Here is a 26,634-nt window from a genome sequence, read left to right as displayed (position 1 = left end):
AGTTCAGTTTGTACAATGGCACGGTATGGCAGAGACCCGGGAACGGGTTCTGGTCAAACCTGCATTTATCGCTTAAATCTCCTGTGTGTACCAAATCACGGTGGATAAAATTCATGTTTTTTTTATTTAAAAAAATCATTTTTGGTGTTTTTTTATTTAAATCGATTTTTAAAAAAAACATGCTTAAAATTGCTTGTATGGGTTTTGGCACCATGCATATTAACACATGCTGTTGTTTTTTTCTGGTAAAGGATATTGTAAAATATTTGAACAGTTTGATTAAAGAAAATAAAAAGTTATTCAGTCTATGTAAATACTCATTTTTCTGTTTCTGATACTGCATGCATGAACCTAGTGTTTGTTGAGTGTGTTAATGAAACTATAATAACTTCAGTAATTTTTCTTCCAGTGAAAATAAAACATTCTGGATGTACTATATAATTGTAACTTAAAATATTTTTATAGTCTTTGTAGCTGTAATTTGGCAATCTGTTTAATAATAATTTGCAAAATATCAGCTTCCATGTTTATTTACAGTTTAATGTTATAACACCATTAAGCCTTTCCATGATATGAAAAACTCAATATGCTGACCAAGGAAGAAATTTATTTCATTATAAAACATAAACTAAACGTAACGTTTCAACCTTCTAGCAAGGTCTTCTTCAGACTATGCACCAAGTACAATTGTAACAAGGTACAAAACAGGACAATATATATACACAAAAATTACTCCCTCCAGACTATAGTCTTATGCGTTATGTGTCTTAGTGTTATGTGTACACAGAATATAATTTTTGTGTATATATATCGTCCTGTTTTGTACCTTGTTACAATTGTACTTGGTGCAGAGTCTGAAGAAGACCTTGCTAGAAGGTTGAAACGTTACGTTTAGTTTATGTTTTATAATAAAATAAATTTCTGCCTTGGTCAGCATATTGAGCTTTTCAGTTTAATGATAATACGGTTAACATGATCAGTATTTTGTATATTTTTCGACACAAAATGTTTAAACCAATCAACTTTGTACCAAATACTAAGTTTTAAAGTCTTGCATATATCTCAAATGAACGCGATGGCAGAAAAAATATCAATATTCACTTTTGCATCCAAAAAAAATTAAGAAAAATGTATACCTTATCAACAATACTCAGTCCTTTACGAAACAAAAAATTAGAGCATTTTTATTTCCGCGCTGAAAATATCGATTCTCCGGGTACTCTGAAATTCCAGTACCGATTTCGGTCCATCAATATTTCAGCATGATGAAGGAGCATTCGCAGGGAATGTGACGTCGTATGCATGTAAAAACCCATTCAAGAATACACAATGAATAGCCTCTCTCCTGTGGGAAATCAGGGGCGTGGTAATTTGCCCATAACGTGACTGCCTGCATTTGGGACAATCTGAATTCTGAGTGGTATCTCGCATTTTTCCTGGTTGCACTTTATTCAGCCTCTACTCAGTTATTGCCGGACACCACCAGGTTTCGTGCCGGAATAGGCATGAAATATATGCATTAAAATTGAAAATGTACTAGATTTTTCGAACCATGCTTATGGTTTAAATTAGTCAATTATATATGGAGAAAAACAATTATTAGAGACCTCGATTTTTCTGTTTTGTTTTTGTCTTTTTGTCAGAAATAAGAAGGTTTCCTTCGACTAATAATAATAATTTGTCGTAGATTTCTTGGTTATTTAAAACAGAAGTTGAGTGTTCATTATAAAACGTTCTACAGGTATCCTACTTACATATTAACGTACTTGCAAATATTGGCATTTTCTTGTCGGAACACAGTTTTCGACAATCCAGTGTTGTTAAAGGTCTCTAGGAACTCATAAATTTTAATGGGTTATCTTGGGTTCCGTAACAGTACCGCAACCTTTTTTCTCACACAATTTAAATTCGGTGCAAGTTACGTATTGCTTCATTGAAAAAAGGTTCCTGGACCGAATTTAAATTGATCCGCAAATAAAGTTCCTGGACTGAATTGAAATACTTTTGCATAAGAATGTTCTTTCCGGCCCAGAACCCATATACGCTTGCTGATTTTCTTTCCTGAACCGGAATTGAATTTATTTAATATTCCTGGACCTTTAAAAACTCTGCTTGAAATACTGGCTTCCATGTAATGTGTGTTGCCTAACTCTCCGACGAGAGCAGAAGTTCCTCTTGAAAATTTGCTACTGAGCGGTAATTAGATGGGACGAGAAAGGGGGGTGGGGCAGTTTCCCACCCACTTTTCATCACATTTGCTCCCGCACTATGCTAAATCTTATCTACAAAGGGAGATATAACGTCTTTGCCCCCGGTTTTGGAACCTAATCGCTGCCACTGGAGGTCGGTCATCGACGTGAGGTTAGGCAACGAACACAACGCATTGCTGGTGTTCCATTTTTATTGTCGTTGACTGTACGTGTAACTTAATTTTTCTCTGTGCCATCTTGTATCGTCCTGTTTTCTTCTTGTTTTCCTGTTGCTACAGTTTCCGTGTAAATGGTATTTCAGTACTGTATTTGAAACAAAGTAAATAAATGAACGAAATTTTAAATCTAATTACGTTGGGACTAGTGCTTTACGTTCACAAAAACAGAGTTTTCAATAGCCTCATAACTTGGAGGAAGAGGCAATGAACTTTTACAAAGTGAAAAGACAAATTTGAATTAAGAGAAATGACATAAAGACGTGTTAGATCATTCAAGTACTTTCGCAAGTAAACGAGTCTTTCAGCGCTTATTTATTCAAAACTTACATTCTAAAGTATAGATCCACCAAGCTTTCTGAAACCTCGGAAAATATGCGAACTAACCAGCCTCCCCCACCCCCTTCCTTCATCCCCGGTGTTTGCTCTGGCGCTGGTCAGGCAAGGACCTTCCCACTTCCGCTGACACAGTGTTGCTAATTTTACTCTCTTCAAGAATTCGAGGAGTGTTGTTGATGTGCGTAGACGTGTTTTTGAGTAAGTGTAAAGTGTCGAAAGTTGTGCACAGCAGTGAGCGAAATTTGCTACTACGAATCATCGAGAAGTGTGAAGAAGAGAAAAGAGAAGGGTGGAATTATCCTCGCGATCAACCCCTAAAGAGAGCAGTATATCTAACGGGCGCTGCGACGCCAAGGTTCCCGGGTTCGAATCCCGGTCGGGCTTGGTTGTTTGTGAATGTCCTTTCATCAATTTCATCACTCATCCCAATCTTCGCAAATTAGCCAAGAGGCACAAAACGTGAAGTAAAATAAACTAAATCAAATCAAATCAAAATATCTAACGGGACGGTTGGAGTCATTGCTTAAAAAACTGAAAAGAGAGAAAAAAGATTTACAAACCCCTGACCAGAAATTGTCCATGAAATGTACGTAGTGAAAAGAGAAGTTCCTACAATATTGAAACTTTTAGCTATTGCTAAGGAAGAAATTAATTATCATGGGGGGCGAGAAACATTACGGAAAATTATGAAACAAATAGGCTTTAAATTTTAAAAAATGTAGAAACTCTCGCTTAGCTCTGGTTGAACGAAGCAACATTGTGGTTTGGAGAGCAAGATATCTTCGTGCGATCAACAGGTTCCGCAACGAAGGGAGGCCTGTTGTTTACATTGATGAAACTTGTATTCATGCTTTTTTCTTTTTTTTTTTTTACATATTTTTTTTTTATAGTTTACATAATTTAGAATATTAATCTTATGTGTTTAAATTGTTGATATCCTTCTGCGAGACAGCTGGCGTTTTTAACTTTAGTGTCCCCCCCCCCTCCTCTCTCTTATGCTATGTTATTTGAATTACCACGTCTAGAAACGTATTTGTTTACTTGCAAACCTTTCACGGCACACGCCCACTTCTAGATTTGGCAACACAGGGGGGAAAACACGTGTTTCTGCCATCCCTTCCCTTGCCCAGAGTTCCCGAGCTCCCCTCCTAAACATTCGACACTAGCGCCACTTGTTTCTGCCCAGGGTTTCAAATAAGTTGGTAGATCTATACTACCGGTTTTATTTCCGGCCTCCAATAGCATAAGAGCGCGGGCAATTTCAAGAACATTCTCGTCTGATTCGCTGTTTCGAGCACCTGCCGTGACGCGTAGGACAAGCAACCCCGCAAGTGGCAAATCACATCGCTTACTTTCCTCAGAGAGGCAAGAGCCTAAGCGAAAGGGGAGGGCACACTACGGATCAGGCCCGTAGCTAGAGGGGGGGCAGGGGGGGCAACTGCCCCCCTGAGAGCCTGCCTTGCCCCCCTGTGAAAAATGCAGAACACATTCCTACCTAGAATTCGCACTAATCCTTAAAATTATATCATGTGTTACTCTAGCAACATAACAAAGACACTTATTGATTTTGTGATTTATTAGGGTGTATATAGGTCTCCCCGATGGCACAGTGGTAGCGTCGTCGCCTTGTAATCAAGGGGTCCCGGGTTCGATACCCGGTGGAGGCACATAGTGGTTCGGATCCCACTTTAAACTGTAGGTCCAGTCCCGATTAGCCTTACTGTGCATAAAGTGGACTTAAAACACCAAATCAATCAATCATTATTAGGGTGCATGGGATTCCATATAATGTCGTATCAGGATTGGGGGGAAAATTCACTTCCAGATTCAAACTTCGGGAAATGATTTCGCAATTTTCAGTATCTAGAACAGTTGTGACATTTTGAGTAGTCTTATATTAAAGGTGCCTAATGTGTTCGGATGTTTTTCTTGGATGTGTTGCTATGAACTTGGAACTGCTTAAATTTTTGTTTCCCAAGTCTACCTTTTGGTAATAGTGATTCATATGGTAGAGAGAGGAGGGAGTGGATATTTGATTTTTGTTACTTTTCTTTGCTTTTCTGCCACGTAGCTAATCGCAACAATGAGTGATGACGTGAAATTGATGAAGATACACTCATAAATAGTGCCGCAACCACAAGGGGGCAGGGGACATTGCCCCCCCCCCCACCGACCTTGGACGGAAATCCATTCTAGGGGAAGCAAACATTGAAGTAAAATAACAAGACTAGGAGAATCTAAGAATAGCAGGACAATTGAATACTCATGATGGAATTAGTTTTTACGTGTTTCTTGCATTTTTCTTCCAGACGGCAAAGGGCACTTGCAAGGGGGACAGAGGGACAATTGCACCCCCCCCTCGATTTCAAATTTTATACAAATAAAAAATACATCTCCTAAAATTTTCTTGCTCGCTTCGCTCGCATTTCCTTTTATTCTTATAGTCCAAGTCCAGAGCCATAGATAGCTAAGGGGCGGCAGGAGTCGGCCCTGGGAGCCAAACCATCTATATGAAAAAAGAAATTTAAGTTCTCCATGGCGTCCTGTAAAATTATTTGCGCTCTATTAAAACAATTTCTTTCTATGAAACTTAATATGAAATATTAATGATGACATTGTAATCCAAGAACTCATTGATCAATCAAGGGATTCTTATTTGTTTCCCAGGTGTCAAAACATGTATTTCAACTATAATGTAATACAATTCACACAATATTTTGCAAAATGGTTAACGTAACCATTACGCAAACATTGTCTGTAGTGATGCAAGAGACTCCCCTTTGAAGGAAATAGATTCCGTGGTGGACTAAGGGACCCATGTTTTCATGTTTTAGCAAGTACAAAAAAATGTATTTCAAATTTTTACACAATTCATCAAGTGTTGATAATATGCAACCATTATTATTTAATTCATTCGATTTTCCTTGCATAACACAACACAATGGTGTTGGATTCTCGTTAGATTCCTTTGTAGTACGTAAAAATCTTGCCTACTGGAAACTAGAGGGAATCATTATGAAGCATGATTTATAAAGGGCACGCTTAATCAGTTCTGCAGAGAGGTCCAAAGCTGTTGGTACATATTACTCGTCTTTTAACATTATCGACCTGTAAATATCAAGTAGATACAGTCAGTATTAGCCTATTTATGTTAAACTTTATATTCTTTAGCAATCTGCAAAGGTCATCATCGAAATATTGCTATTTGATGTTGCTCGAAGTTTTTTTTTTTTTCCAGTTTCAAGATATCATCCCTTTTCTGTGTACCCTGCTATATCTGCCAATGTGACAATATATTTAAAATTTGCCCCCTCTAGGATTGACTTTGCCCCCCCCCCCTGCAAAGAATTCCTGGCTACGGGCCTGCTACGGATACTACAACATATCTGATACACTCACCTCACTTAGTACTCCGGCAGTTTGTTTCTTTATACAGCATATTTGGAGCAGATACAATTCAACTTACAAGTGTATCAATATACGCTGTATAAAACACATCTTACTACTAACTTCGTTGACCTTGTACAGTACAGCGTAGCTATTTTTAAAGTCATTTTCTTATAATTCTAAGGTAATTGAGTCAATATTCTGAGGTAATTCAGTCATCTAGTCATTATTACGCTGCCATTCCTGTTGGGAGATGAAAAAGAAATGCCCCACTTACTTCTCTTCTCGGACAAGGCTTGCAGGAAAGCTGTGATGACGTCATACTGCTTGTCCCTCTTGGAAACCAATCCGTCTCGCCGCTTGAGCTGCCGCACTAACAAGCTTCCCGCGAAGTGCACATGTGTCTCTAGCGTCGCCACCATGATGCTCAGTTCAGTGACATCTGTTGGAGAAATGTGGAATTACAAGTGAGTACAATGACGATAGTCAATATTTTGAGGTAAGCATATAATCCACATTATGGAAGAGGGGTACAGAGAATTCGTTGGCATTACCCACAGCTGTTTCACTAGATCACAGAGATGAAGCAACTTCACACATTTGACAATTATCTTACACTATATATGAGAGGAGTGAAACATAGTGAACATGATAATAATAATACGTATACGTAGTGAAAAGCAGAAGGTAGCAAAATTAACAAATGACATTATATTACACAATATATAAGATGAATGAAAACAGAGAAAATTACAATAAAATCGAAATATTGCAAAATAAATAGAAAAAAAACAAATTGATAAATAATATTAAACCTTACACACTATATAAAAATAGAAATAATGCAAAAGTACAAACATATAAAATATTAAAACTGACAATTAGTATTTACATAAACTTTCGTTGGCATTTTTCACCTTTTACATATCTTTAAAGCAACTCTGAACTTTAATTTTGATTTTCCGTATGCTTGGGAAAATATCCAAATATCCATATTGATTTTGAATTCTCGTTAAATAATTTATGTTTACATTCTCTGATTAACGTTTTTATAATAAATTCTTGGTTTATAAATATTTAAGACGCAATTAAAGTATTCTTTGTCATGGACGGAAATAAAGCCTGATATCACGTTATCAGATATCAAATATCAAGATATTTAAATTCAGAAAATTTTAGATCTTCACATTTACCAGTTTCTAAAATATCGACAAAGATTTAGACAAAGATATACAGAGAAATGAGAACGGTAAAGTCAAAAGGAGAATTGATCAGGTGAATTAAGGTTATTTTTCTCTCCTGCTAATAATTAAAACTAGTGAAGTGCATTAAAACAAAATTACATGTACATTGGAGGCAAATCGTGGTTCCACTTTAAACTGTAGGTCCAGTCCCAGTGGATTTAAGAACTCAAAAACACCAAAAAAGTTATATGAAATAATATTGAACCATTCTTATATTATAGAAGTGATAGCTGGTCATCGAATGAGACATCTGAGATTACCGTAGAGATGGAAATTTAAGAAGGATTTATAGACCAATGATAGAACAAGAGACTTGGAGACTAAGATACAATCATATATTGTAACATCTTTTTGTAAAAGAACTGTGTATTTTCATCAAATTAAAGAGACGGGTGTGGCAGGCAATATACAGGGTGTTTCAGTGACCTTGTTCCAAACTTGCAGGCTGGATGGAGACTGACCCAAGGTCCAATATGAAATCAGAAATCTCGGTCCGGAAATGCGCCATAAGAAAGTTATGGGACAAAACTATTTAGGGGCTTCCTGTGTCAGTGGAATAAGACAAGTGAAAGATGCGGCTTATAGATTTAATACGAACGTTACTACAGTGTATCGTAGCACTATATGACAAAAACGTTACAGTAGGTGTTCAAAATGGCGGCCCCCCGAGTCGATGCAGGCACGATAGCATCGCAAGAAACTCTGTCGCATCTACTGTAACATCTCAGGAGTGATTCTGACGAAATTATAGGCAGCAAGGATAGTTGCCAGGAGGGGGTGCAAAGAGTGTCCCTCGGCTCAGCACCCAATCGGCAATCGTTTGAGTGAGGAGGACCTGTTGGCAAGAATCCTCGCTATCGTCAGAACAACTCCAGAGCGGATACGACGGAGCTTCTTTCGCCACTTGGGGCCGCCATTTTGAACACCTACTGTAACGTTTTCGTCATAGAGTGCTACCATACACCGTACTAAATCTACAGGCCGCATCTTTCAGTTGTCTTAGTCCACTGGCAAAGGAAGCCCCCAAAATGTCTTGTCTCATAACTTTCTATTGGTGCATTTCCGGACCGAGGTATCTTATCTCATATTGGTACCGGGTGGGCAGAATTAAAGTTACGTAACTCAGAGCTCTCTGTAGCCTGTTTGAGGCATCGTACAACTCTGAAATTTGGTGAATTCACTATGCAAACCATGGGGAAGAGGATATCAATAAAAAAAAAAAAACTATTTCAATGTTCCGCCACCAGGTTGAAATGTGGCGCTGTACTTCCATGATGGGTTGTAATAATGACGTAAACTGCTCCAATTGGTTATGGATTTGCCTTTGCCATCTTGCAATAAACGAGAGATTATTTTCTCGCAACTTCCAGCCACTAACAAATGAGGGGGAAAATGTGCAATATACTCAAAATATATCAGAGGAAAGAAAAAAAAACTTCCCATAAAGCACAGTACTTTTTCTTATAATGGATACATGTAGTATTTCAGGCTAAGGATAAGATCCTCTCAAAAATCGATCCTTAGCTCCCTCCCCTACCGACAGGGTGCGAAATCATTAAGACTGGTTGGGGGAAAGGTCTTAATCTACAAACTCACCCCCACACATATTTATAAATTATACTATATATATATTTATGTTGTTAAATATAAGAATAAATTACTAAATTAAAAATACATTATTATTATTATTATTATTATTAAATGCATATAAAGACATTAATTTGTTACTTTTATACATGGGAGATATTTATAAGATACCAAACTAATTCCTTCACTAACTGTTTACATTACGAAATAGTTGGTGTTTTTTCTAAGCTTTTATTTAGTTTTTGCTTTATGTTAATATGAAACAATTAGATTTCATAGTTATTATTGTTTTCCATACTTGTTTTACTTTTATTATGCGTATTGACGTAAATCTGGTAATGATCTCGAGAGAGAGAGAGAGAATTCAACACTCACAACCACACTACTATGTGTGTTTTCGATATTATTCTTAGTGATGTATATTTGAAGTCAAAAGTAATTGCTTATCTTTTGTTTCTTATAACAATAACTCTCCCCCCGGAAATTTGGGGGGGGGATTTTTGAGGACAAAATTGCTGGTGGGGGGAAATCCCCCCTGTCCCCCCAAGATTTCGCACCCTGCCTACCGAGGCAATTAGCAGCGGTTCCTGAATTGGGACATCCTGAGTGGGGACATCGCAGATAAAGACAGCTGCAAAACATATGTTGCTGCGGCAACGAACCTTCGATTTTAGGAATGCCAGAGACTAAGTAAGTTAGCTACTATTCAGCTGACCCTTCCTCTCCTCCCAACCCCTATTCGTTTGCAGTCTTTCTAACAGCCAATGGCATCGCAGTGTAATCATCTCACCCACACGGATCCGGTTCATCGTCAGTCGCAGAAAGCCACATCATTATCCTGCGGTTTGCCTGGAGGGCGAGGTGTCAACAGCAATTCACGCTTTCGGGAATAAAGTACGTTTGGCGCGAAACCAATTGTGCTGTGCGTGTGTGCGTTGATGTAGCAAAATAAAATTTAACGTAATCCCTTTGTGATCAATGGGCAATGTGAATTAATGTGGTGGGGATTTCTCTGCTAGGGTTGAACCAATCCAACTCTCTGTTCTCAACATTATAGCGTTCATATACTAGGCACAAAGCTCTATTTTAGATTGATTGTTTTCATCTATTTTACTTCGCTTTTATGCCACTTTTGGTTAATCGCGAAGATAAGGATGAGTAATGACTAGAGCCCGGAGGTTTGGCAAAATTCCTCTTTTTATCTACTGCATTGATAAAATTTTTCCGGATATACGTTTCTTATGTTTCGAATGTTTTAGAAGCCTTTTCATTTTGCCTATTTTGCCTATTTGGGACCCCACTGCCTATTTTTAATTATAATGCCTTTTTTTGCCTTTTTCAATGAAATTTGACCATTTTTTTAAAAAATGTGTATATAAATTATTTTTCTCCCAAAAGACGTTGTTGGCATTTATTTTTCTTCCGTTTATTATGTGAATAATTTTCGCCTTATTTAAGTAATATTGAACTCGTGCATGTTTCAACATTGCTGAAGGAGAAAAGTGTGAGAAAAATGTATTTTATGCTCAGTTAGGATATTGCCTTTCGGTTAACATTTCCTTGTGCATGATTGACTGCTGAAGTGGACAGGTTGATTTCGAACACAAAGAAAATATTTCTGAAATCTCCCTCTCGAACCCAGAAATTTAAGGAAGTTGCATCTGAGCTTAGTTTTCCTCCGCAACCAGTCTTGACCAGATGGGGAACCTGGATAACAGCAGCTATATATTATGCTAACAACCTTCAAAAAATCAGTGAGGTGATAGATGCTCTTCCAGAAAATGAAGCGGCTTCAATTCGTGAAGTGAAAAAACTCCTGTGCTATTCAAGTTTACTTTTGCACATTATGGTGCATTGCCAGAGACAATTACAATTATAGCATCCATGAAAATCTTCGAGGAATCTATGCAGCAGATGATGGGAGTGCCAGGAGAAAAGGGGTGAGCTGTTGCGGAAAAGTGCTAACGGGTAGTGAGTGCAAATTAGGACTTGAAACAATTGAAAACAATTTGTGATATTCTAAAAGGTGAAAATGCTGTTACCAAAATGAGTCCAGCTACATTAGCTTGTTATATGTATGCTCCAATAACTTCTGTCGAAGTAGAAAGATCAATTTCTATTATGAAAAACATTCTCTCTGATAGACGACTATCAATGAATGTTGAGAACTTAAAAAAACACCTTGTAGTTATGTGCAATCAAGACGGAGAAAATTGAAATGCTCTTCCCAATGTAGATCTTAACATTTTGCCAGAAATTATAGATAAAAGTAAGCGACTTCCAAATGTGCCTTTTTCGGTTTATTTTGCCTTTTTTTCATTTTTAGTGCCTATTTTCCACATTATAAATGCCTTTTTGCCTGCCTATTTTAACGAAAATAAATGCCTGAACTTCCGGGCTCTAGTAATGACAATAAAATTGACGCCCTCAACCTCGGGGGTCGTGACGCGCTGTGCTAACCACTCCGCCACGGAGACCGGCGGCTCTCGTTTAGATTTTCATAGTACAAGGCACTTCCAGAAAGTTGTACTAGTTTGGTAATAAGAACGAACAAAAGAATTACGCAGAAACACATATGAAACTATGCTGCATGTTCTAGATCAGGATTTCACTTGTGCGTGCTCGGGTCTCTTATTACTGCTCGTCTTAGTGTGTGTGTGTGAGCTGTTAAAGCCCTTTCGAAGTTTAGAAAAGGCGGTCTTCACTGAACCTGCTTCCCCATCTGCGTTATTCTTGCAGCCTGTCACCCTTATTTTCCACTGGACTATTCCAGTTTGCGCATGCGTGGCCTACAACCACCAATTTTCAGAGTGATTTTGTTCTTCAGTCTGAAGTAGTACACGTGTCCTATAATAATAATAATATCAACAATCAATACACAAAATACACAATACATTTATATATTTCGTATTAATACCTAAGAGCATTAACAGGATGTCTACCATACCGTAACTCAGCTTACATCACGTAACGGAATGTTACTTCTGCGTTTGGGATCGAACCAAGAACCTTTAGATTGTATTGAGTGGTGTAGTTATTCATCATTCATCTTTCACATGATTATCACTCGCTTAGCCTAAAGTATAATATATGCGAAAGGTTACATCCGAAGTTATGGCACAAGAATTCACACGTAAAGTAATTGAGCTTCTGTACTCTCCATGACTGAACCGATGTGGATATTGATACGAAGAGGATAATACTTGCCTCACAACTAGATGAATGTTATTCCATAGATTGTCCTCTCAATAATGGTAATTGACACACATATCTGACCTCCCAGTCAGAGTTCACTCTCCTCATGCACCACTGTCCAATAATCGTCCCTCCAACTTCCTTGCTCTGTCCCGTCCACTCGCCAACTGTCCATTCTCTCTCCCTTCCAACTCTCATGCCACATACTCCTCTCAAGTCAATAACCTAACCTTTGCCTGATTACTTATTCAGCATTCCTTTCTCTGCTATGTTAAGACTTGATACTTCTTACCTAATACCTTGGGTACGATACGCTCCTCTGCCCCCTTAAGAAAAATATTAAAGTTAAAACTTTTAATCCATATCGATTCCTTCGATGGAGATATTTTTTTATTATAAAATATAGAGTACTAAAAATATTGTAACAACATACCATTACCCAGAATATATGTAAAGGAATAATATAAAACAAATCCAAAATTCATGACTTTTTCTTGACCTTTTTTTTTTAAAGTTTATCTTAACCTACTTGTATATTCATTCTGCCCCTACTTAGGTAAAGTTGCAAATTAGCAATTAAGAAAATAAATATATATTTAATGGAAAAACCCCTTCCAAAAGGCTAGTCGTAACATACACCATACGAGTAGATTCTTGCCTAGACTTGCTTCCAGATGTTGCTGAGAAAGAGAAGTTTTACACAGGAAGCGGCCGTGGCTCACCTTGAGCCAGGTGAATGAAGGTCGGTGCGACATGAACAAAATCAGGTGATCTAGGAAGCAGGTTTTTTTTTATTGTCATCCCTGAGAGGAGGAACACTGCTAGGGGAGAGTCTATTCGTACCGAACGGGGTAAGTTATTCCTTATTCCTGTAACCTGTCATTCTCAGTCAGAAGTATTAGGACTAAAACAGGTACAGTACCAGTTTCATAGATCGGAGACACATTAAAATCGGATAAATTGTGTTTCGCATGGTTTGTACTTACCAATTGTGTATTGCGGAACATAGTTCAAGGTACCATTATGCTTTTTACACGAAAACAAACACTTTTTCTACTAAAATAACGCATTTTTCTAAGTGCTAACGAACGCACGTAACGGTGCGATATCGCTTACTTTGCGAATGATATCGCTTCTTTTGTTTTCGAATATCAGTGTTTTCAACCTTCTTCACCGAAAAATACCTACTATCGTGTTCGTCACGTGTGCAAATTGTACATTATGCACGGGTAACTAACGGATAGCCCAACGAACCATTTGATAAGGTTAGGTTAGGTTTGGTTAGGTTAGGCAAGCATAGTTAAAAAAAGGGGGAGTTGGAAACACTGACATGATTTCCCGGTCAAATAGATACCACGATGAAAGAAAATACCTCGACTAACGTTGGAAACCTTAGAGAAACTCATTTCCGTAAGTAGTTTCTTCTGTAAAAATGAAGAAATGTGTCTCCGATGTATGAAACTGTTACCCTAAAACATCCGTTATATCATTTAATTACGCATTAGTTTAGTACCTCACATCTGGCCCTTTTAGGGCCGTCGCAGCCAGCAAGTTTAGTAATTTAAGGATGAGCCAGAACCCCATTGGCTCGATCCCCAGTTCTACAGGTAGAACGTTACGTAGTCAAGATTATAACTGAAGCTGTATTTAAGAATAGAATCAAGACTTGCTTTATCTATTAATGCATACTGGACTGCATTTGGCACACTATCGAGGCTCTGGCATCTGGACTCACATCCAGTATAATCTTATGTGGGGCTTGTGTTGTCGTCCCTATACATTTGTGATCCTCCTTTCGTCCATCTTACCATACCACCATTCAACTCATCTTCGGGATTAAGCAAAAGTGGCATGAAAGTCATTGAGATAGCAAACATTTTTGACCATACGTAAGTATAATTTCTTGACTTTATATTGACTTTTTGACCTACTTGTTGATTTCTCTACTTATTCTTGACTGTCATGACTAGTAGACACCCTGAATAAGCAGAACATGATGAAGGTAAAACTAATAATTTTGGGAGACTCATGAGTGTTCCTAAATTAGTGCTTCTTCAGGGTGCGAAATCATTGAAAACTGGTGAAGGGATAACGTTCTTAATCTACAAACCCTCTCCCCCCTATATGTGTATTATTAAAAGCAAAAATAAATTACTCAATTAAAAATATATTATTATTACTATTATTATTAATTACATAAAGGAAACTAATTTGTTACTTTTATACATATCAGATATTGCAAACCAGCTAACAAATTCGTTTAGTAACTGGTTAAATATGTTAATAAATTATGAAATAGTTGAAGTGGTTTTATTATGTGTAAGTTTTGGTTTTGTTTATGCTTTATGTTAATATAAATCAATTAGATTTCATAGTTATTAATGTCTTGCATTCTTGTTTAACTTTAATTGTGCGTATTGATGTAGATTTGTTAATGATCTCTTGAGAGAGAATGCATTCAATACTCATAACTACACTAATTTGTATGTTTTTTCGATATTATTCTTAGTAAAGTATATTTAAAAATAAAAGTAATTGTTTATGTTTTGTTTGTTGTAACAAAAACTCTCCCCCTGGAATTTTTGGCGGGGGGATTTTTGAGGCCAAGATTGTTGGTAGGGGGAAATCCCCCCGTCCCCCCCACGATTTCACACCCTGTGCTTCTTTTCATTTCCGATGTGCTAATGGTGCAACTATCATCATATTTAATTACGAAACTGGATGTGTTTAATATCAAACTATTATTTTACGTTTTAAAGTGGTAATCAATAATCATAGCAAATAACATTCTGAATCATACGAGGAGGTATCAAAAAGTTTTGCTGTTGAGGTATAATTTGTTTAATAATGGAAAGATTGAAACAATGAACATACATATAGTTTGCCTGTAGCGTCCTCTACTCAGAGTTACCCTTACACATGGTTCCCATAACGTTCGATGCATTTGGGCGAGCGTTTTTTCCAGCCCTCAAAACCTGTTTGGAAGAATTCCACAGAATACTCCCTGCCTCACCGTTTCAAAGCTGTTTTAACCTCCTATAGGTCCTCGAATCTCATGCAACGAAGCACAAACTGGTTTTGAGGGTTGGATAAAACGCTGGCACAAATGCATCGACCGTGATGGGAACTATGTGTAAGGGTACAGTAGTGCAGGAACGTTTTACATTTGGAGGGGTACAAAATTCAGCCTCCCATATTATATATATATACTACTTCACGGGTACCTATACCTAGCAGGCACGTATCTAGAAATACATTTCGGAGGTGGTCCAAGCAAGTGTCGCAATAATGATCATAATAAATAATAATAATTAAAATACTTATATTTAATTAAAATATTAATTAAATATGTAAATTAATTCATATTGTAATTCATATTCATATTGTTATTATTATATGATTAGGTAAAATATAGAAAAATAATAGAGATATAACAGCAATCATTCATTATCTAGCTTACGTATAGTTAATATCGCCAAGATTTGCATAAAAACAAGAAACACACAAATGTCCTGTTATTTAATGCAAAATTTGCATAATTATTTTTTCTTTGTTATTCTTAGAATTTCTTTTAACATATTTTAAAACCAGGTATTCATTCTGAAACATATAAATCTCTGGACCTCGTTCTGGGTTTATTTTGATTTAACAGAATGGAATATCAGGAGTTCGAAATGTAAAAATTGCGAACAAAGATACATCTATTCATTTTAATGCAGGTTGAGATTACAGGGGGTGAGGAGGATCTTGAGTCACCCCAACCCAGTCATCTCCCACCCACTGGATATAGAAACCACATTATTTAATATATCATACTTATAGAGTTCCAGTTCAGTTCATTCTGTTTTTCAAGTCTCATAGCGCACGCATAAAAATATATTTAATCAATTTATGGCAGATGTGTACCACATCCAATGCCTTTTAGAAGCCATGCATTTGGTACTTTCTCAGACATCTATACGCCGTGGTATTAAAAAATAAAAAAACTGAGTTGAGATGGTTCCCGATCAACTGGTAGGAAGTCAAACTTTGAAATATTTGTGAAACATTTAGCAAAGCATTTATTTGTTATGTAATTAGCTGTACCTAATGGCACTATTCAAGCACTGAAAGTACATATACAAAAACGAAATTCTTCAGATCTCAGAGGAAGCAAGGAAAGCCATACGCTCAAAAGTTTTTTTTTTTCTCTTCAATCTTTGGTGGACAATGTGAAGACCCGACCAAGGTGTTTTTTCGTATATAAAGGTATTAAAGGCAGATACATGGGTGTGTTTTAGAGTGACATCTCAATTTCTCGTTTATGTGAAAAGGTAAACTGTAATATAAGCAAAAGCATGTGCGCGTCACAGTTCAAGATTTTCGCATCTACAAAGAAAATCCAAAACACATTCCCACCTCGCCGGCCTCCGTGCTATGACGCCAGAGGTTCATACTCATCTTCGCGATTAGCCAAAAGTGGCAGAAATGCGAAGTAAAATAAACCAAATAAAACAATCAAACATTCCCATCTCACTCCCCAAAGACCTTGTGAATCCAATCCAAAATCTGCCAATATAACCTGCAGTGAGTCTCATTTATCTCGTGCGTTCATCTGACTAATGTAATTTTCTTACAGTTTGACTTTTGGGTTTAACTTAAAATGGTGTTGTGTTTGTGTTGCATTCGATATCAAAATTAGATTTTAAGCAATTAATGTCCAATTATAAGTATACCTACTACATAGGTAAAAATAAGTCCCTCCACCGATAATATCGCAAATTGCACCCTGTTAAATGTCTAGGAAAAATTTCATTTCACCTAGGAATGATATAGCGATGCGATGAGTCGAGAATTGTCACAGCCTCATCTCGTCTCCTGTGTGGTGAGGTCCTTCTCGTTCTTGTTTGTGCTTATTTTTGTTTCGGTTTCCACTCTGAAGTTATTAAAACTTATTATAGATTCACTTCATGCTCAGATAGGCTATTCGACACTATTTTCAAAAAAAAAAATGTTTTAATATATAGGTTTAAGTATAGTTTTCCGAACACCCTCTTACAAAGTTATGAAATTTGTGGGTGAGGTACAGGAATACATTGTACCCCCCCCCCCCCCAAGTTGGTCTCTCGTGTCTCGTCTCGTTCGTGTTAAGTATTTCGTTTCGAAAATCCAATTTTAAATATTCAAAAGAAAATGGGATCAGTCATAATATACTCTTACCATGAAGATTTGTATATTATCCTCGAATCGACTCAACCACATCTTTAGAAAAGTGTACTCCCTTACGCAAAGCAGCATTCGTTTGCAGCGTGATTTTCTGATGGCAAATCTGATTTTCAATCGTTCGACACACATTTTAAACAATTTTCATCTCCTTAAAGAGGTTTTCAAGAATATAGGTCAATGAATTAACTAGTAGCAAGCACAATGTAGTAGAATAAGTTTACAATGGTTTGAATTTCTGTGGTAAGGAAGATAAAGCTTGTAAGTTATAAACAATATACACTTTTTTATGGGCGAATTGAAAATATGTTCTTTTAACAGTAGCCCCTTGCGTCTGCTGTCAAATTACCAGAGGTGGGGGAGCGGGTACAGGGGGTACAACTCGATTTACGGTTTAACCTCTTGTTTACCACCTATCTTTCAAAAGATACCTTCCTGTAACCCCTGGGGTACCACCTATCTTTTAAAAGGTAAGTTCCGGTAACCGCCGGGGTACCATCTATCTTTTAAAAGATACCTTGTCATGTTCGTAGTTTTTACGTCATAATGTCGCTATATTTAGTTGGAATTGCGATTTTCTTCTTTTATATTATTGTTAACACATATATTGCACCGTAAGGACTTTTTCACGTCTTCTTTTTTTTTCATTTTCTGAAGAAGAAAAAAAAAGCATTGTGCCCAACAAAGGCCGGAATATTTGTTCCACTACAATAGTGCCAATAGTGCAGTTGAACCTCGATTTGGGAATAGTTTGCTTCGATCATTTCCATGTGTATTTTGACAATGTCCTGTACTTTGTTGTCCAGGGGCATTTTTTGTTTTCAGAAATTTTGGAATTTTCCGGTTCCTCCCCTGCCCCCGTATCCATATATAAACTCAATGTGCATAAATTGTATGTAGTCTCAATCTATGCTTCATTCCGCGTATAGCGGTACTTGATTCAACCGTCTAGGGCAATTAGCTTCGGACCTACAGTCGTTTCAAGGTAACTGCGCATTTTGGCTCAGTGTCGTAAAGACACATCGTTTTGGAGGTACAAGTCGTGTTGTATCGTTCATATCATAATAGTGCAATTATTTTCTTGTTCCAGACATGCCAGCGATCATTTACATGTGTATTTTGACAATATCCTGTACTTTGTTCTCCAGGGGCGGAGGAGGGAAGGGGCATTTTTCTTCAGAAATTTTGGAATTTTCCGGTTCCTCTCCTTCCTCCGCATCCATATATACACTCAATGTGCATAAATTGTATGTAGTCTGAATCTATGGAATATTCCGCGTATAACGTTACTTCATTCGTCTGTCTAGGGCAATTAGTCTCCGATCTACAATCGTCTAAATGAAACTCTGCATTTTGCTTAAACTTTGCCCGGTCCCGGGGGACTTACATGGCAAAATGGCCTTGGGAATCAAAAGGTTAAGGGGGGTACAGTACCCCCTTCAAAAATTTCAGGGGGTCCTTTTACCCCCCCCCCCCGTTCCTGCGCCTCTGTAGAGGACACTAGAAGCAAACTATATGTATGTTCATTGTTTCAATCTTTCCATTATTAAACAAATTATACTTCAACAGGCAAAACTTTTTGATACCCCCTCGTAGTTCCACGTAGTACACCCTGGACTTTATTTCTGCAGACTAACGAGGCTCTGGTGATTTGACTCACGGCCAGTATAATCCTCTGTGGGGTCTGTGTTATGGTAAGTCCCTTGTGTTTGTCTTCTCATCCATTTCCTCTTACCGCCATTTATTCTCATCAGTGGCGGCGATTGGGTTCCAAAACTAGGGGGGGGCAAGGTGCAAAAAGTGAGAGGGCAAGGACAGTTTACTTTCCCTTGGTACATAAGGTTTAGCATAGTGCGGGGCAAAAGTGGCAAAAAGTAGGGGTAAACTGCCCCTCGGCCCCCCCCTTATCGCCGCCACTGATTCTCATCTTCAAATAAACTAAATCAATAAATATTTTGTTTACTTTTCATTAAATGTTTGACGCTGTGGTGAGTTTATATTTTCGTTCACAAAATAATATTTTCACTTTATGGTTTCGTTCTATTGCTACTTAAACGAATAGTGTATACTAATTATTATTTATTGAAATATTTGAACATGACTTTTATGAAATATTTCGTTGAACATAATTTCAGTAATTTCGGATAATTTTAAGTGTGTCAAAACAATATATGAAGTCAGAAAATTTAGATTAGTCTTCGATCACAAAGGTCAAGGCCAAGCCTGGTGAGCAATTCATCGCCTCGGACCACACCCCCGTCCATGCCGAAATCCAAGTCCCTGGAAAAGCCCCCAGGCCCTCCCCCTCCTCCAGACCAGTCTACAACTGGAAAAGAGTCAACTGGTAGCAGCTTTCTCTTGTCACCAGCCTTGTACCGTGGACAATGATGGACCCCTTCCCAGCGGAAGAAGCAGTGGATTTCCTCGTGGACTGTGTGCAAGCCATAACTAAAGATCACGTGCCCCAAAGAAAAAAAAAACATTCCGATTCCCATCGTGGTATAGTGAAGAGACGAAACTTACGCTGAAGAAGAAAAAGAATTCGTGGATCCTGTGGAAACAAGTCCCAAACGTTCATACACGGAACACGTTCACTCAATTAAGAAAACATAGCAAAAACTTAATGCAAAGAGACTATAATAATTACATTCAAACTGTGACGGAAAGTGCTGCTAAAAACCCCAAAATGTTCTGGACGCTAATTAACTCACGCCGACAACACGACCGTATTCCCGTTCAAGTCTCCTGGAACGGTAAGTCTGCTACAAAGAAGGAGCGCACATCACTTTTTAACTCGTATTTTCACAGCAACTTTACAAATAATACCGCTACTGCACTGCCTGAAGTCAAGCCCATCACTCCTTACACACTCTCTCAAATCTCAACTAACTGCAATGAAGTCCACGAATTATTAAAATCTCTTTCATGTTCTAAAGCTAACGCATACTCAAACACGGAAACAAAACTCACGCTACTTCTTATCGTCCGATTTCCTTACTTCCTGCACTTCCACTACTAGCCGAAAAAATAATTTCCAATCGTATCCTTGCGCATGCTACTCCGTTCCTCTCTCCCACTCAACACGGTTTTCTTCCTCGTGCTTCATGTGACACAAACCTTGCTTGTTTGCTCACCAACGCGGTTAACTGCCTGAGTGCCAAGCAAAACATGGATGTCGTTTACTTAGATTTTTCTAAAGCTTTTGACCCTGTCCCTCATACAAAACTCATCCATAAACTTTCAAACAGATTCAACATTCACGAACCTCTTCTTAAATTACTCTCATCTTACTTGCACAATAGAAAGCAAAAGGTTATCATAACCGGTTGCTCTTCGTCATGGCTCCCTGTAGTTTCCGGTGTGCCTCAAGAAGTTCTCTAGGGCCCCCGTGTTTCACTCTTTTCATGGACGATATTTATGAACATATTTCTCCAGAATGCTCAATTTTATTGTATGCTGATGACTGTAAGTTATTTAGAAACATCGCTTCAGTTGAAGACACATGTTCCATACAAGACAATCTCGCACACATTGAACGCTGCTGCCAAGACTGGAATCTGAAAATAAATCCCGAAAAATCCGTTTTTATGAGGTTTACCCTCAAATCCAATTTTACAGCACCATCCTATAGATTATGCAACAAAATCATCCCGTTCGTAAAACAGCACAAAGATCTTGGAGTCATTTTCGACAGCAAACTCACTTTCAGCCACCACATAGATTACATAACTTCGAGAGCCATGAAAACCCTTGGGCTAATTTACAGATTTACAGATATCACACATGTTTCTGCCCTCAAAACCTACTTTACAACGTGCGTTGTACCTATTATTGAATATGGTTCCTGTATTTGGTCAATGGCCTGTGATAGCAATATAAAGAGAACAAACATGGTAAATTTCTTTATCAGAATAGTCAAACATAGATGTCCAGCCCTTGCAAACTTTTCCAAACATGAAATTCTGTCCACTCTTCAAATTCGCGATCCTTCCCTTCGCCGTCAAGTTTCAGATCTAACATTTCTTTTCAAAATCATGAATGGACAAATTTTCACTAACGAACTCTTGCCACATCTTCACATCCGGATCCCACGTACCAACAGCAAATGCAACAACTCCTTTTACACAAAAGCCTCAAGGCTATCCGTAGAACAAAGGTCATTTCTCCATAGGCTACAAACAAGGTACAGTGGGGTCCTTGAGTATTACCGTCCAAATTGTCCATGACTATTTTCATTAATTTTTCGCTTACATGCGATTTGTTTTTAAGCGATGGATTTTTATGCATGATGGTGCAGAAGTTGTCAACAGCTTGTTTTGAGTTTTATTTTAATTCTTAAAGCTCTTGGTGGGTCAAATAAAGTGCACGAACATGGTGATGGACAATTTGCACGGTAATACTCATGGATCCCACTGTACAATACACTAAATGGTCCTCCAGGCTTCCATCTATCTAAGCAGGCTATCAGAAATGCGTGCATCAAGCAGCTGAAGAGAAATTAATATATGTTATACCCTAGTTATTGTTTTATTGTTATTATTATTTATTTTATTATTCTTGTTACATGTGTGTGCGTCCTTCTTATTTGTTAATTTCTATTTCTCTCTCTGTTGATATCCTGATATAAAATGGATTCTCTCTGTACTCAGGATTTCTAAAATAAATAAATAAATAATTCATAATAAGCAGTACACAAACAATTATTTTTTATGTGGTGCGGGCCCCCTGAAGTCCGGGCCTCGGGTGACTGCCTGAGTTGTATTAGTCATGACTAACGTTGGATGGCTGTTGCACAAACTTAATGGTTGTGGAAAAGTTTACAGATCTGCAAGTCAGGGAATATAAAGAGCAGTGTGTTTATTAAGCTTCTTGCTTTGGGGGAGATCCTCACTCAGTGCCGTACGTATTTGTGATTTCATTTCCGGGTGGGGGGAGGGTAGTTTTATTTTTAGGTATGCAAATTTGAACATATTACCAGGTAGTAAACTATATACGTAATTGCCTTCAGTACTAAGTACCTAGGTCATTAAATCTTATGATATATATATAAATATATACAGTAGAACGTCGTTTATCCGCACGTCAATTATGCGCAACGTCAGTTATCCGCACACTCAAAAAGGCAAGATTCAGTTTTGAACAAATTTAAGCAATATCTTCAATTGGGCTACAGCCGGAGTGCGCACACTTTTCCGGTTTTATCAGTGGTATCTGATAAGCCGCTGACAAGCTGTCACAATGTACAGGATTGCGCACAAAAAAATTAGGCGATGTTGTCAGATGTAAAATGTTCTCAAGCCGTTCTCACTTCTGTTGTGTTTGTTTGTGTGTGTGTGTGTGGACTTACACGTGTTTTTGCTGGAAGGGTAGCATTAGATAGGCATAGAGGATGAACCTGATTGGTGGACTAGAATGTAATGGTCGGTGTACGTATCTCCGTATTTATACCGAAGGTCACGAGTTCTATTGTACTTATACATATATTCTAAGAAAGCCCATACACGAAAAGAGCTATTAAAGTAGTAACAGTGAGAAAACTTGACCAGATATCTATCGCACATTCAACTCAATGACGGCGTGCGGCGAGATACGTGATCTACGAACCTCCAACGAATAAAGCTGACGAAATCAGCTCTTCTTGCCATGGTGGACTGTCGTAGTTTATTTAACAATGGACAGGGGAACGGCGTTACTCTGGGAGCTTTTTGTAAAATCTCTGCACCCGACGACAATAAACAATGAGCTATTTAAAAATAGAACTTTAAGCATGATGCAATTGTTAATTAATTGTTTCCCAGAATGATTTATCAGTGGTATTTGTACCATAGTCAAGATATGGTTTAATTTGTTTTCAATTCCATTATCTTTGGCGGTGATAAAAACATCCTGGCAGCGATTACAAAATATTTCTTCTGCCGGGTGGGGGGGGGGGGCAGGGTGCGAATTCATTGAAGATTGGTGGGGGGAAGGAAGATCTTAATCTACACACACACACATATATATGCACAAATATATAAATATTTATACATATAATATTGTACATATTTATAATAATAAATATACAAATAAATTAAGATTTAAAATACATTATTATTATTACTATTATTGTTATTAAGTATATACATATACTTTTATATATATATATATATATATATATATATATATATATCAGATATTTAAAAAGTAGCAAACTAATTCCTATACTGACTGGTTAAGGATGTCAATAAATAACAAAATAGTTTAAATATTTTTATTATCTTTTAAGTTTTGTTTAGTTTTTGCTTTCTATTAGTATAAATCAATTAGATTTTATAGTTATATTTGTCTTGCAAATATGAATATATTATATCAATATAATATTTGTTATTGGTGTAAGATCTGTAAATAGTCTCTTGGATGAGAGAGAGAGAGAGAAAGTATGCAACACTCACAACCAGATTACTTTGTGTGTGTTTTCGAGTAAAGGATATTTGATGTAAAAACTAATTGCTCGCCTTTTGTTTTTATAACAAACACTCTCCCCCCCGGAAAGTTTTAGTGGGGGGGATTTTTGAAGCCCAAACTTTTGGCGGGGGGAAATCCCCATGTCCCCCCCCCAGGATTTCGCACCCTGCCTGGCACCCCCCGTTAAATCGCACACTGATAAAGGGACAGTTCGCAACATAAAGGCTCCAGTTTGTACGGTAACGACTCATAACTTCGATTCCCGAATGAGGCAATATTCATTCCGGTGCGATAAGCGGAGATAATTCGTTTATCCACGCACACGCGTTATGTAAATCCCGCGTGTTGACTCTGCAGTTATCAGAACAGCATAGAGTGTTGCTAACGCTGTGCACAGTTAGAGCACGTCGAGAGATTTGCGAGGCCTCCGAAGCTCAGCCAAGAAGACATAAAGCACGCTCCGTCGCACAATAGAAGGAGACCTGTTTTATTGACTCTCGCAGTAAAAGCTGGATGGCGTAACGGATTGAGGAAACCGCCCACCACGGCCACACAATGTTGCGCATTTCGAGAGCCGTGTCTCTACAAGGTCGATGCAGGATCGTGTTGATACAGCGTGTTCTCCAAGACGCGAGCACTATATCATTAATCTATTTGGTTGCGGTTTGGCATTGGCGGATTTAGCTCAGTTTGCGAATTAACGGGGGGGGGGGAGCAGGCACGTATTTATAAATATGTTTTTCGGACGGGGTAGGATCCGAACCAAGTGTTTCAGGAATAATAATAATGTTTAAATTAAAATAATTATATTGAATCAAATACTAATTACAATATATAAATTAAAAATAACTACAATATATAAAAAATCGGAATAATTTACATCAACACAAGTGCCCAGAGATTAATGTCAAATAGATAAAGAACTGAATATTTGTTGAATAACAAAAAATGTTAGGTGCAGATGGAGAAAAGTAAATTTTCTGATTAATATTTTATGCATATTTTTACGAGTAGTAGTGTGCATAAATCTTCTTTCTAATGTCATTCAAAGCCGTATGATTTCAATTAATCCTTTCCTTCCAATAAGTTCAGAGGCCATTAATAACTATCTATTACACAACAAATGCTAAACGAGTGTATTTACATTATTTAATTTTAGAACTTGGTAAGTCTTTCGGGTGGGGTCCGCCCCCTTAAATACGTCCTTGGATGCCGGAGACTTCCCCCCACAAAACATTTTATCCCTTCTCTCTCTAGCCTTCTAAAACTCGAAGGTTTATGGCTGCAGGAACACAAGCCTTCCATCTATCCCTATTCTGTGTAAGATGAATCCAATCTTTTCCATCCTTACCGATTTCCTTTAGGTCCATCTCAGCGTTATCCCTCAATCTTCGTCTTGGCCTCCCTACCGGTCTCTTACCATGAGGTTTCCCAACAAGAATCCTGCAAAATTTTATTTCATCTACCATTCGTGCCACATTGCCTGCCCTTCATTTAATTATTCTTCATTCCTTTTAGGTCCACATATTTTTCTAAGTATTTTAATCTGAAGTACTCTTAATTTATGTTCCTCTTTTAAACGTTTTATCCCCGGCAAAAGAAAATTATTATTATCCCCGTCAGGGATGTTTTATCCCCCTCAAAGAAAATTAAATAGAAAGTATATACGAGTATATACCATTTCTTAACTATGGAAAACTGAAAAATCATTCGTGTCCATTCATTGGTCCAGCCATCAAAGATTTCCCTGCCGAAAAGTATGCAGCCTTGTGGATAAAAGAACACCATCCTGCAACTGACCAACCTCACCGAACATGCAAGGAATGTGATAGTGTGTCCATAGGGGAAACAAAAAAGAGACTGAAAGACAGGTTGAAGCAACATAAGGATGACGTACAACTAGAGGGAGAACAATGCTATATTCAAGCACACAAAAGAAACGGGACACGACATAGAATAGGAGAAGGCTTGGAGAGTAGGGAGGGAAAAGAGAGGAATAGTGAGGAAGTGGAAAGAGGCCAAGGAAATAGAGAAAAAAGGAGAAGATGAAATAATGAACTGGAATTGAGGACTGAAAATCAACAAGGAATGGAGAGGAGTGCTACAAAGAGTGGAAAGGATGAGAGAAAGAAAGGAGGAAAGAAGAAGAAAGAATAGCGAAGAAAGAAGGTGAGGAGCCCAGTCTAGGTCCATTAGTAGAGGAATTGATAAGTCACAGACTGTCACCAGGTACCTGCCATCATCTGTCAGGTAGTGTCAATTACCTGTCAGGAGATTCCACGGTCAGGAATTCCTGACAGGAAATGTTCTAAGATATGGAGAAGTGCCTTCGTGTAGTTTTGTGTATGGACCCTGTCTGGGAGTGTGTATATATAAGATGATTTTTGTATCTTCCATCAATCTATTGTGAATATTCGTCCCCTGTTAGAGGGTGAAACATTACCTTTTTAGTGTATGTAATTTTTATACTATAAATTCTGCCTTGGTCAGTATTTTAATGTTCTACGTATTAACATGGAAGCAAGGCTTAACAATGTTAGCATTAAAGTGTTCACAAGAAACTTGTATGTAGGTTAAATGAACATTAAGTTTGAACCTGGTAATAGAAATTTGGTCAAGTTTCCAGTGTTATCTTTCGTGCACTTAAGTTTAGTACATACCCCCAAATTGATGTCACAAATACACCTTTAAGTAGGCATCCCGCCCAAAGCCAAAAGCTTAATTGCCACAGTGATTTAGCGGAAGGTATGAAGCCCCTCTCAAAAGAAATTACTAAGACCATGTGCCACTATTAAAATAAGTCCCCCGCTG

General features: G+C 37.7%; 1 protein-coding gene across 1 annotated transcript in view; it reads right to left on the bottom strand.

Annotated features, from left to right (window-relative positions):
• Positions 1-26,634, bottom strand: part of LOC145990134 (TBC1 domain family member 30) — a 185,478-nt gene that overhangs the window by 109,976 nt on the left and 48,868 nt on the right. The window contains exon 2 of the mRNA XM_083125797.1: positions 6,429-6,593. Coding sequence (XP_082981923.1) covers positions 6,429-6,593 — 165 coding nt within the window. The remainder of the gene's footprint in view (positions 1-6,428; positions 6,594-26,634) is intronic.

Source organism: Lepisma saccharinum, chromosome 7, assembly GCF_977018435.1.
Source record: "Lepisma saccharinum chromosome 7, izLepSacc3.1, whole genome shotgun sequence".
NCBI lineage: Eukaryota > Metazoa > Arthropoda > Insecta > Zygentoma > Lepismatidae > Lepisma > Lepisma saccharinum.
The sequence above is the reverse complement of the archived record's forward strand: the minus strand, read 5'-3'. Positions and strand labels throughout refer to the sequence as shown.